Genomic DNA, 13553 nt, shown 5'->3' on the forward strand with positions numbered 1-13553 from the left:
CTGGGGGGACACGCAACTCATATCCGGCGGGGTGATTTGGTTTCCCTACAGCTTGGAGACCAGCATAGAGATGGCAACGGGTACCCGCGACCCGATACCCGATGGGTATTTACTCCATTAGGGTATGTATGTGGGCTAAATATTCTACCCGTGGGTCTGTTATTAGGCAAAAATCTTCACCCAATGGGTAAACGGGTATTAGAACGTTCCGCCTTCACCCATACCTGTTAACCCGTGGGTATAAAATACCCAATATAAACTTATCTGAAGCATTAACTTGGACTTCAGTCATCCAACTTTTTTACTATTTAACAACAATTTAATGACCATGTAATGATGTAATGTGCTATGTAGTACTATCACAGTGTTACTACTTTATCCAATTATCTTTGGTGTGTTGAATGGATGGTTAAATGATGCTAGAAAATTTTGTAATGGTATTTATATGGATATACTTGCCATTTGTATAGTATAATATTTTGATAGTTGTTTAATTTTTGTGGGTACGGGTGACCCGATGGGTAACCCATACCCACATGGGTATGGATATGGGGGTAAATCCATACCCGTCAGCATATATGGGTAACCCGGTGGGGTTATTTTTGTGTCGTGGGTATGGGTATGGGGTAGTAATACCCGGTGGGTATTTACCCATTGCCATCTCTAGACCAGCACGCAGAGACTGAGACATGGTCTTGATGTGGCGGCACGCGGGAAGAACAGCGTGATGGCTAGTGGGATAGAGCAGCAGCAGCAGCTATTGGAGTTGGAGATGTTCTCGATCATCTACGCTAAGAATGTCAGTGCGTAAAAGCAGTTTTGGTACTCAGAACTTGGATGGTGACACAAAACATGCACTTGTTCAGCCTTTCCAAAACATGCCGCCGTGCATCCCTCAAGTTCTTGGTCTGTAATCTAGCATGTTTGTTTCCCCGCGCTGCCTCCTCTGACACTCCGCCCGTTTTTGTCCACAGCCAAACCGGAGCTAACGACCCACGTCACCGAGGCCCGCCTGCCGGCCGGCCGGCGTCCAATGCCGTCTATCCGTGTGTCGTATATATCATCACATCGAAGCACACCGACTGACCAACCCCTTGCCCGTATCGGTCATTCGATCCCCTACTCGTTCTCCGCCCGCGTTTAATCATATATAAACGCGCGCGCACGGGCATCGCCGAGTCCGTCCCACCCACCCACGAACTTCTACGAGTTTTAGTTCGCGCGCGGCAGGGCGTCTCACGCTCGATCGCGCGACCGAGGCGAGGGCCGAGAATGAACTACTACAACCAGCAGCAGGCGCCCGTGACAGGTACGTACGGTCGGTGATCCTCAACGAGCTCGATCCGGAAACTTGTTTTTTCTTCCGCCACCTCGGCTTCGATCACGGTTTGAACTGACCGCGTGCCTTTTCCGTCGCTCTGCCAAGCAGCGTACCCGCCGGCGACCGCGCCCCCGCTTCCGGCGGGGCAGCCGTACGTGCAGCCGCCGCCGACGCAGGCGAGCCACGTGCAGCCCGCGCCGCCGCCGGGGTACCCTGGCAGCTTCAACGGTGGCATGATGAACCCTCCGCCACTCCAGGTGGTGGCGCCCCAGACGCAGAGCCGCGGCGACAAGACCTTCTGGGAAGGATGGTAAGCTTCGTGCCTTTCGATCGCATGACACCATGCATATATAATGTTACTGACCCCCACTCGCTCGCTGGGCTGCCTTGCAGCTGTGCAGCCCTTTGCTGCTGCTGCATCCTGGACATGTGCTGCTAAGCAATCCCGGAGGAAGCAATAGACCAAAATAGTACCTGGAAGTATCGAACGAACTACGGCATGCTCTCCATTTGTATCTGTAAGAGAGTCCGTCTGTACCTGGAGAACAATTAGTGTTTGCTACTTACTACCTGTAACGTGACATACGTACCGTCAATTTTATTGTGTTGGCATGAGGTTTGTATTTGTGAATTGCGATGAAGGTAATAAAGAGTTATCAAGCAGACAGACAAGCTGGAAATAAAGGGGAAAAAACAGATAAATGTTGAACATCAAAAGTGGCGGGCGGTCCGTGCCCCCGCGATCAGATTAACTCAGACGATTATCTTTATCTCGTGTGTGGTTATCTATCTAATCATGTTGGATTTATTAGCTATCACCTATAAACGGGTCCAGACCCCCTATATACCTCTGAACACATTTTAATCAAATCAATTACTTTATTTATTGTTTCTTTATCATTCCTGCCCTATAAGTAGATGTAGCCTAGCCTTAGTTGTAGCTTTCCGCATCACCTCCACCCCTATTCGACTCTACGTCGTCTAGATTCATCTTGGGTGTCCTGCAAACCCCAAGACGAAGGATCTTACCAATCCCAGGGGGCAAGATCTAGTTGTCCATTCAAGATATATTATCTCAACCGTCTCTTAATTTCTAGGCGACTCCACATCGTCTGGAGACGTCCCGAGTGACCTGTTGACCCGAAGCACTATAAGATCTCTCTCCCAGGAGTGAGATCTAGATTCCAGCGAGGAGGAAGACGACCCTGCACCATCTTAGACCATCCAGGCCAGAGCGCAGACCGTCTGGTGCGACACAGGGAAGGCACGCTCCTGCACCCATGTCGCGAACTGTCCAGCTCAGAGCCGCAGGCCGTTCGCGCCGCCACAGAGGGCACCGCCAGGCGATACACCCCCAATGATTGGTGTCCAGATCGATGCCAACACACTTTTTGGCGACTCCGCTTGGGACCCATTCTCCTAAAAGATTTTGTGTGGCACCCCACTGTAAGTACGCCATGACATCCGACATTATTCAATCTCCTAAAAATTCTTTATGTGACAATCAGATTAAAAGTGTGGACGGATATATAGAGGAATTAAGGCGTAAGTTGGAAAAAATGTGTACATCCAATTCCTTGCTACGAGAATTGGGCACTGAAACAAATACACCAAACATATCAGCAACAAATGTGTTTCTCCGTCCCAGTCATATTATGGTATACCGACGAACTCGTATCAGGGGCAACCACTACATTCATCTTCACTATGCAGTGGATCGGCTCAGAGCACGACCGAACAGCCCGAGCACGATCTCGGACCATCCGACACCTTACGTCGAACAGTCCGGGTATAGTATTGGACCATCTTGTCCCTTCACAGACCATCCTGTCCTTTCGCAGACCGTCCGACTGCATAAGTCGGACCGTCTGGAACACTGAAACCCACCCGTGGTCATCCTAGTACAGAAAGTCGGCATGAATATAATCGACCACCTAAGCCCCAGGAGCCGAAAAGGTTACACGTCATTGAGCTTGTTTGGCCTGCTAATGCCAAATCTTCTGCTCGCTCTCGCCCGCACTCGACACAAAATGGGAAAGTTAAGTTCATATTTAATATTGCTAAGTGTGATAAAATATTTGATGAGTTACTTAAGTATGGTAATATTAAATTGTCACGTACAATTCCTTCGGTTGAAAAATTAAAGGGTGTGTATTGTAAATGACATGGCTCCTTTCTTCATAAGACTAATAATGTTGTCTTCTATCGGCAAATACAATCGGCTATAAATGAAGGTCGGTTCATATTTCAAGAGGTGAATGTTGACAGGCCACCTGTCCCTGTTGCCGCATTAGAGCCAACAAGCAAAAAAGTCTTAGTTCGGCCATGTGCGACCAATAAAAGCAAAGATAAAAAATATCATTATTGGGGATCTTCGTGCGCAAAATATGTCACACAGAGTGGTTACACGAAAGGCTCCGGACAAAAGAAAGACCGAAGGCGGGGGGCAAGCATGATCGGACACCCGATCACGATCACCTGTCGTACGTACGTCGGACGATCTGGGCACTAAGGTCAGACAGTCCGGGACAGGCGCGAACAGTCCGGCTATGAAAGTTGAATGGTCCGCAGACAACCAAAAGCAACAGCAACCTCAGACCATCAGACCACAACGTCGTAAAATAGATACTAGAAAGCAAAACACTTCCAAGACGTGTGGCGGGCTCCACAAAGTTGGCCTACTATTGATCAGCTGGTTGCTAAATATATGAATAAGGTCGTTCCACACAACCGGCCAATAAAATAAACAAAGTCAAAAAGGCGATCTGTGCGAAAACAAAGGCCGACTAAGTTGGCCCAAAAAGTGGTGCAACCAAGATCGCTTGGTCATACTCCTCCAGGGATGTCATGGTGATGTCTGGTCTATTTATCGCCGATGTGTTGTCCTACTCAAGTGTGGGTCGGGCGGTACGTGATGAATCTGTATTACAGGCCCAATCCGTTTACTTATTGGGGCTAGGGGCACCACACATATTTTCCTATTGACATGTTGATCAAGCAGACATAGCCGAAGAGGATGCAATCCGAAACAACCTTTTTGCATCAAAGTTCTATCAAATAATTATATTATCTGATCACAAAAGCCGATGACTTGTATCGAGCTTAGTCCTTACTTCAGGAACAAAATAACTCATGAGATATATTGTTCCGAAGTATGCTGGTGCTTTTGGTTCGCCGAGCTCTACCAAAAGGCAGGGGCATGAGTTGAACACCAAAAGTGGTGGACGGTCCTACCCTAGGGTCCAGACGGTCCGCGCCCTCGCGATCAAATTAACTCGAACGGTTATCCTTATCTCGTGTGTGGTAATCCATCTAATCACGTGGATTTGTTAGCTATCGCCTAGGAACGTGTACAGACCTCCCCTATATATATGAATGGGTACGGTCGATTGAGAACGCCGAACACATTTCAATCGAACCAATTAGTTTATTTATCATTTCTTTTTCATTTCTGCCCTAAGAGTTGATGTAGCCTAACCTTAGTTGTAGCTTTCCACATATCCACTCCCACCTATAGGATCTTACCCCTCTCGGGCATCAACATCTTGTTTTCCATTCAAGATACACCTCGTTTGTCTCTTAATTTCTAGGCGACTCCACATCGTATGAAAAATATCTCGGGTGACCTATCGACCCGAAACACTATAAGATCTCTCCGACAGGGGGCGAGATCTAGATTCCAACGAGGAGCAAGACAACCCTGCGCATCACGAACCGTTCAACCCAAAGCGCGGACCGTCCGGTGCGTTGCAGGGAAGGCGCCGCTCCTGCGCCTAGGTCACGAACCGTCCAGCCCAGAGTCACAGACCGTCCGTAGCACCACGGAGGGCATCGTCAAACGATACACCACCAATGATTGACGTCCAGCCCAGAGCCGCGAACCGTCCACACCGCCGCAGAGGACACCGCCAGACGTTACACCCCCAATGATTGATGTCCAAATCGGCGCTAACAATAAGCAACAAGGTACAATAGCAACGACCATAATTACAAACGGCATTTCTGGGTTCTTTGTTTTCATCTTGAGTGCAACGATGTTCCACGGTTCTGAAATCTGCCAACTATGCAGGATGACAAAACTTCAAATAAACGATAACTGAATCTACAACGACGACCTGAGAAGTTCTCAACTCTCAGGGTCAGTGAAGTAAACGGGGCTTTCTAGATCATCGTTCTTCGCAGAAGCGAATGAGTCTTCTGATCCTACTGTCGATGCACCTGAGCTCTCCTCAGAATCTGAGACCTCACCATGCAGAGCAATATGTTCTTCCGCATCAGGCTCGGGCTCGGACTCGGACCCAGAAACCCCCAGCATGAGCTTGTGGATTGCGGCCTTGGCGGTGTCGACAAACCACCCGTCCTCAGGAAGAACACTGTAATTATTTTTAGTGGAAGGAAAAGGTGACGTTAAACACTAGGCAAGCATTCGACCTAAAACATTACGAGAATAGTACAAAAAAAGAATAGAAAAAGGATTCTGGCTACAGAGTACAGACCTTTGTGGATCAACACCCCTTGCTGAGAAAGCTGCAACTGCTCTGGTTATGATTGTGGACACAAGCTGCTGAACTGGTCTATATGGAAACCTTCCACACACAGCAATCTCGACAATGAAGTGCATATCAAGAATAAGCTGCAAGAAGGAGCATTCAAGAAAAGAGAAACCATCCGCAGACAGCTCTGGTTATGATTTGATAACTTCAGCGTTTGCATCCAAGTAGCACGAGAACTCGAGAAAACATATACCTGCTGCAGCCCCGAAGGCTGGAGTTGGACAGATCGGTCGTCAAAGATATCCCAGAACTCTTGCTCATTGGAGAGCCACATGATAACTGTTTCAGTTAGCCTTGAGAGTAAAACCTTTTGTATCTTATCTTTTCCCAGTAGAACGTCACCAGCGACACTAGCTAGCTGTTGCAATCTTCCAAACAGTGCCTGAGAAGAACAATAACAGATGGGTGAGATAACTTCGTTTGGAACATCAACTTTTGTCTAAACCAAGTTGTAATGGACAATATTGTTGTACTTCAAGTAACAGAATAAGTCAGTCGAATGTAAGCCACTGGAAAACAGAATTCTTCTATAACTTCAATCTGATTTGGAACGTTAGATTTTTCACACAAGCTTTTCCTCAGCAGAATAAGCACTGGATAGTAAAGGAACCAGAAAATGGGACTTATAAGCTAAATGACAATGAAACATCATTGCCTTTTCCCCTCTTAAGCTACAGGTTATACTCTGAATAAAGATGTGTACTAGTGCATTTAACTGCCATTGTTTCTTTATACTTATATATGCATTTAACTGGCATTTAACTAGGCCTAAAGGTACTTTGCCTCACGTTGCTAGGCCTTGAGTAACCAGACCATGCACTGGTTGTCGAGCCCGACGAGGGGTTGGTCATGATCCATATGACCAAAGACCCGTGGCATAGGCTTTGATTCCCACAGCTCTAGCGGACCACGGTTTCTCTCTCGTAGAGCTCGCTACCCCCTATGGGTCCGGAAATGTTTGGCGTTTTCTCTAACATTTTCAAGGGCAAATGACATAACACCGGTACTCTTAACAATTTACTAACCCCAGTGTTGTGTCATTTGCACCTCTTGTCTTTTTATTGATGCAGGACATAGGCCTAGAGAACATGGCAACATATGGCTCATGAATTCCGGATGTTCGCGACACATGACAGGAAACACAAAATGGTTCTCCAGCCTCGACCCTGTGATTGGAAAGGAGTAAATCACTTTTAGGGACAATTCCAGAGGTAAGGTTGTCTCTCGTGACACCATTAAGGTGAACGAGAGCTTTTTTTTAGGATGTTACAATAATTTTCAATTTGCATTTTATTTTGCTTTTTGTTTTGCAACTTCTTGAGTACGATTTTGAAGTGCGCTTTCTCGTGTTTTGGACTCACTGGAGAACTTGTTTACCAGATTTTTCCCATTTGGACGAGTTTTTCAAGTTGATTTTCCCATTCTTTACGCTTGCTAGATGTCTTGTGGTGGGATCTTCCTTAGATTTTGAAGTGGCATAAGAGATTGGACCACTTGAGCTTTGATCTTTTGGTTAGATTAAGCTCACTTGGTCTCTCTCATCAAAGGATTGCCTAAACTAAAATATGAGAAAGATCTTGTTTTCCACTATTGTCGTCATGGAAAGATGTTTGTTGCTTCACACAAGCAACCCAGTGAGTTGCTACACATGGACACAGTTGGTCTAGCTCGGGTTTGCTCTCTTGGGGGGGGAAGTGATATGTTTTGATCATTATTGATTTCTCTCGCTACTCGTGTGCTTTTCATGGAGACAAAGGACAAAGCTTTTTCTCATGCTCGAGATATGTGGTAGTAGTTGGTGATGGTGACGTCCCTTTTGGTGAAGGTGTGAAAGGCGACATCAAGGAAGAGGGCACGAGTTTCACGGTTGCCGAGGAACTGTGGCTCGAGGTCAAGCTAGGTGGTGTTGGTGGGGGCGCCACGCTCAACGATGGCTTAGGTGAGCTCGTCAGAGACGATGTTGATGATCCATGTCCGTACAACGCAATCCATACAGACCTGGTCAGGGGAGTCGAGGCAGAAACAACAGAGAGGACATGGCTCTCGAGGGAGTATCGGCCGATGGCGAGGAGGAAAGCCTCGTGCCAGGGGTGTAAAATGTCGAGGACAAGAGGCACGAGCACATGAATGTTCTGCACGACAACAACCTGTGCATGAAGATTGAGTGTGGTGGCCTCATGAAGGGCATCACAGATGTGTGGCGCGTCGGGGGCAAAGGCATTGTCCTCAGGGTCATTCTCATCAAGGTTGACGTCACCCGGAGACAACTCGATCGCAACACACACACGAGTGACGTGGTCTAGAGCGGCACAAATGTGATCATCTATGGTGTCGCGAGTGACCTAGGTTGTGCGCTCGCGTTCCTCCTTAGCAAGGCAAGCCTCATTAGACTATTGGAGAGCGACGGTGGTGGTGGCCAGATCAATGGTGATCGTGTTGGGCACCGATGGCTGCGCTTGAAGCAGTGACACTAGGAGGCGGTGCAAGAGGGTCGCCAGCCATAGCAGCCGGTGCGACGGATGACATGCATGCAGGGAGCAGCAGTGGCAAGAAGTGAAAGGCTAAACCTAGGCGAATGATACCATGAATGCAATAGAGATAGTGCAGAATAATGGATTGATTGATTGATTGGAGAGACCTATGTACATATTTATAGGGGAGAGATCTCGTGGCTTATGGAAACAGAACCAAACAAGATCTCCCTGTATCTTTCTAACCGTATACAAGGATCAGGACGACTATACCTAGCATGTATCCATACCATATATACACACACAATATATGGCAGTCTAACACTTGGAACCTTTAGCAGGTTTGGTTAAACTAGCGTTGCCTAGATGGCTCAAGCCATGAGATGCTTGCCAGCTCAGGTGAGCCAATTTGGCTCTCCCGGAGCAGCAAGGAAAATCTTGCCAGCGTGGATAGTGAGACAGAAGAAGTGCAGGATCCAAACAGCTAGCTAAGTCTAATTTCTTGCTTGGCTAGGCACAACAGTGTTTGGCAAATCTTCCAAGCACACCTGAAAACATCGATCATTTGCTGATCTCCTGTGTGTTCTCAAGAGTGTTTTGGTACAACCTCTTGAGAAAGTTTGGGCTGCATAGCTTATCCCCTCAGCAAGCGGAGGCTTCCTTCTTTGACTGGTGGGAGAGATCTTCGGCTCAGGTCCTCAGTCTGGGAAAGAAAGGATTGGATTCTCTTATTGCCTTAGGGGCCTGGATGATCTGGAATCATAGGAACAAGGTGGTGTTTGATGACAGGACCCCTTGTATCTCCTTCCTCCTTCAGGCTGCTGGTGAGGAAAGGGAGAAATGGCAAATGGCTGGTGCCAAAGGTCTTTCCTTCTTGGCCGGCCAAGCTTCCTAGCTCCTAGGGCTGTGATTTTTTAGTTTTGATCCTTATGGATAGTTTTGTGTATGCCTGCTTCTGGCCTCCATAAGGAGTGTGTTGTATCTGGGTCCTTTCTGGCCCCCCCTATCCCCTCTACTTTAATATATGGGTGCGCAGTTCTCCTGCGCTATTTTCGGGGAAAAAATGTCGCAAACATACAAAACAGTTTTTCAAATAGATAAGGAAAATAGTTACACCTTCCATCAGTACCACATGTAAACATTTGATATCAAATCATTAAAATTCAAATATGCAATTACCCTCTTAATGAAAATGTGCTTAGGCCTTAGGCATGGTTGCGAAAAAATGCAATAACCTGGAAGGGCAATGAAGGCAAGGGATCAGGATCAAATAAAAGATCATCGTCTTTCCGTCCCAAGTACATTTTAGCATCCAAACGTGACTTCCCTTCCAAGTAAATAAAAGATAAGACATACTGTCGGCAGAAGTGATCCCTCAGTTTGTCCAATGAATGCTGCAAATTACGTTTCCACTCTTTGTATTCCATGGCATATATGGACCCAGGGCCAAGGCCTTCGCTTGATCCACCAGCTCCTTTCTTCTCAGCTTGTATGTCAAAGAACTTGGATACAGCAGCTGGCAATAACTCATCTGCTACAGTGTATGCTGTTCCAATTAGTGTAAGTTGTTGCGCATCACTTTCAGCTTTAAGTTCAATAGGCTCTTTTGACTCCAGTAGATTATCATCTTCAGAAGGCCCAGGCAAGACTTTGATCAGTGTTTCTACATATCTATCAAAAAGCTGGATAAATTTATTCAGAATTGCTCCACCAAAGTGAACTATGGTCATTGGGAGGATCTGATCCAAAACATCCTATAAGGAGGATATGCATATATATCAGCTGCTTCAGTGTATCAGATAGCAGGTGAAGTAGAGAACTTTGCAAAACAATCAAATAAACCACAAAGCATAGTAATCCATGTTCCAGTGAAAGATTATTCTATTCATATTTTTGAATGCTGGCACATAAGTGCATAACCAGTAAACTGACTGCAGTAGCATGGTTTCTACACAAACCCATCAGGCCATCACTCACGAGTCAAGAAAATGCATTACATCTATTTATCCTAGATATTTTCATGCAGAGAGCTATTGCTATTGTGTATGGTTGCTTGTGCCAAGTACACATATGTAGAGAATAGAGAGTGTGCAGACTGCTTGTGTCTGTTATAATTTAAAGACTGAGTGGATTCTAGAAATACTCAAATGCTCATTGATTGCAAGTTGTTCAACTCTGTAAGAATTCACTGGGTGTAGTACATCTAAAAAATTATAAGGGTACCTCACACACCCATTGCTGCAAGGATCACAAATGACTTTTAGTGGATAGTGTGGTAAGCTGACGTGGAAGAATAAATGCATGTTAGTGGATGACATGGCTTGTTGATATCGATAGCTTGCATGAATAGATAGGTGTCGTAATTGCATGCTCTAGATATATAGGTATAGACATAGAGATATCAGAAGTCCAACATGACAGCAAGCTGAATTTCCAGACAAGTTAAAACAAAAGGTTGCATTAAGGCAAGTTCACTTAAAAGAGATATCAGAAGATAAGAACCAACGAAGAACTCACATTGACAATGGACATGAACTTTTTTCCACTGCTTGTAAGCATAACATTTGGTGAAACTGCACCAGAGAGCGGTGATCCTTCTTGAGGGGTGAGAAGCAGAATATCATCATTCCTTGCCCCATCCACAATCTTTCTCCTCACCCTTCTAAAATTCAAATCAAGAACTTCTTCAATATAAGGGCGCAATAGTACCATAAGTAATTTTGAGAATTTCAGACCTTGGGATTCTAGACAAGAGCAATGAAAGAGACTAGTTTCGATGCATATACAGGCAGAGCGAAGGGCAGAAACACTCTCAGGCAAAGGAGAATTTTCTTTAACCAAACGCGCAAAGGTTTCGATTTCATATTCAGCCCATTGGATAATCCGGTTTGTATTCATGGGGCTATCTCCAAGTAGCGTATTAGTTTCTTTTGCTGCTTTTGCAATAGCTGAGAAAACAAGCTGTGACAAAGTTGCAGAGTATGTCTCCGTGTAGATTGAACAGTTAGGAAGAAATGCCTCGACACTTTTCTGCAGGCGTGAACCATAAGCTTTTAGAAGTACTTGATGGGCTAAAGAACTTTTGCCTATCTTAATTAAACCAGACAAACACTTCCTTAGTTCATTCATAGATAAAGATGGCTGTCCACAATACCTAACAAGCTGATCCTCAAGAATTGTTTTCCTTTTAACCAGTGCTGTCTTAAAGGCAGTATTATCTGCATTTGATTCTTTACCAGATTCATCTGCAACTAAATATTTCTTCTCTTCAGCTTCCAAAGCAAGAACAGCCTCCTCCATTTTGTGCTCTGCAAGCAAAACGTCTAACTTATCTAGAAAAATAGTTCTGGGATCCTGGGTATCATCAGACAAAATTTCATCAAGTTCAGTTTCAGAGTCTTTTTTTGTTGCATCTTCTTCCTTGCTAGATTTGTGCCAAATGTCGAGCTCACGACACACACCACTCATTAGATCCTGCACAAGAATTCCTTGGGAAGACACATGCTTTTGTAGCTCAATTAACTCTTGTTCTGCTTCAACAACCTCCTCAGAAATTCTGTGCAAATAGTGAAAAGGAGAAAAACATAAGAGAGAAGTAGTTTCAAAAAGAGAGAAAATGAGTACAGAGAAGGGAGTTTTCAAGTATGAGCAAAGGAAACATATTAAATTCTGAATTTTAATTTGTTTCGTTTATTTTTAGAGCAGGAAAAAATAGCCATTAATTTCGTGATTACCTGAGAAAAGCCAGGAACTTTGACTGCCTATTTGCAGACAGGTTTTCAATAGCATCCTTCAACTCCAACAAATCGGAGCAAATTTTCCTGATACCCTGCAAGCACAACAACCACGATCGATGAGTGCCATCACCACACCAATGAGAAACATTTCGCACTGGAAACCACCAGAGCCCTTCTCTGTACCAATCCCGGCAGACAAAGATGCAAGCAGCACTAAACCCTTTGCTTCATCTCAATAAAAAAGAATGACAAGTTAGCCAGATTTTACTTGCAGTTTTTGGTAGAAGAAGGTGATATGCTTTTGTTTGGTTATGCTTCTAGTTTTGATGCGTCGAGGCTCGGTGAGAACATGCTGTGTTACGGAGGGGAAAAACATGGGATTCAAGAATAACAGATAGATACATTCCTCTCCCAACGCGAAATTACCCATCATAACACCATTGTAACGAGTCTAGATCCAAAATTGCGTAATTTCAAGCCCAAGCAGGCCCTGACGCACAGCGACAAAAGAAGCAGGAACTAGCCAGGAATGGTAGCAGGTGAAATTCCCCGCTGTATGCTGGCCGGAATGTAGGAAAACAGCTGAAGCGCGGAGCAAGGCAAGGAAGCAGAAATCGAACCTTCTCGGTCTGAGACTGGTAGGCGGCGTTGATGGAGGACTGCGGGGTGATCCACTCGTGGCCCGGGAACTCCTCCTCCAGCTCCTCCCCGCTGCTGCTCTCCATTCCGCACCTCCGCGCGATCTCAGAAGCCTCCCACAGGACAGAAGCTGGGAAGGAGAGATTTCTCGGCGTACAGCGTGCCGGGAGCGAATGACGAGAGGACGAAGGAGGCGGCGGTGGAGTGGGAGCGGAAGTGGAGTGGAGTGCCGTTACGGGTAGCCACCCACCGGCAGCGACCGGACGGCTACCGTGTATGGGGTTTTCTGGCTTCGCGTGCCCTGGTCCTGCGATAGGTGAGAAACTGTGGGGCGTCGAGTCGTCGACGTCTCGGCGTCAGAAGCAGTCACCTTGTGTTCTTCTCGACTTCCACCGCCCATCCCTGCAAAATAGGTCATGTTCGGTTAAATTTTAGGACTCGTTTGATTACTTTAATCCAAAGACTAAAATTTAGTTGAGTGATTATCTTATTTGGCTTGAGAAACTAAAAGTATCAAAAGTATTAAGGCTTCGTTTGGTTTGAGGGACTAAAGATTGGTCCCTCCATTTTAGTCTCTAAATTGTCAAACAATGAAAATAAATGAGTGTTTAAATACACTAGAGCTAATAGTTAGTGGCTAAAATTAGCTATTGACATCAAACACCCTAGCTAATATTTCAGTCATTAGCTGTTTTTAGTAAATTAGCTACTAGTTATCTAGCTATTTGTTAGCTAGTTAATTTTACTAGCAAATTTTTAGCCAACTAACTATTAGCTCTAGTACATTCAAACACGCCCTAAATTGTTTTAGTCTCTAGTCTCTCAAGTGGTG

At 45.5% G+C, this 13553-nt stretch overlaps 1 protein-coding gene across 1 annotated transcript; it reads right to left on the reverse strand.

Annotated features, from left to right (window-relative positions):
- Positions 1-5253: 5253 nt before the first annotated feature.
- LOC100192999 (exocyst complex component EXO84C) lies at positions 5254-13080 on the reverse strand. Its single transcript, NM_001309864.1, has 7 exons — positions 12703-13080; positions 12080-12174; positions 10863-11901; positions 9581-10099; positions 6068-6256; positions 5818-5954; positions 5254-5694 (listed from the first exon to the last, which is right to left on the reverse strand). Exons 1-7 carry the CDS (start codon positions 12805-12807, stop codon positions 5448-5450), a joined length of 2331 nt encoding a protein of 776 aa, NP_001296793.1. The 5' UTR covers positions 12808-13080; the 3' UTR covers positions 5254-5447.
- Positions 13081-13553: the final 473 nt, after the last annotated feature.

Source organism: Zea mays, chromosome 7 (genome assembly GCF_902167145.1).
Source record: "Zea mays cultivar B73 chromosome 7, Zm-B73-REFERENCE-NAM-5.0, whole genome shotgun sequence".
In the NCBI taxonomy this organism is placed as follows: domain Eukaryota; kingdom Viridiplantae; phylum Streptophyta; class Magnoliopsida; order Poales; family Poaceae; genus Zea; species Zea mays.

Bases quoted from the DNA above. Each gene is read 5' to 3' on its own strand.
- LOC100192999 (NM_001309864.1), bottom strand. From the start codon at position 12,807: ATGGAGAGCAGCAGCGGGGAGGAGCTGGAGGAGGAGTTCCCGGGCCAC. The intron at 12,175-12,702 runs GTTCGATTTCTG...TTGTGCTTGCAG, and splicing joins ACCAGTCTCAGACCGAGAAG to GGTATCAGGAAAATTTGCTC. The intron at 5,695-5,817 runs GTCTGTACTCTG...AAATAATTACAG, and splicing joins AGGGGTGTTGATCCACAAAG to TGTTCTTCCTGAGGACGGGT.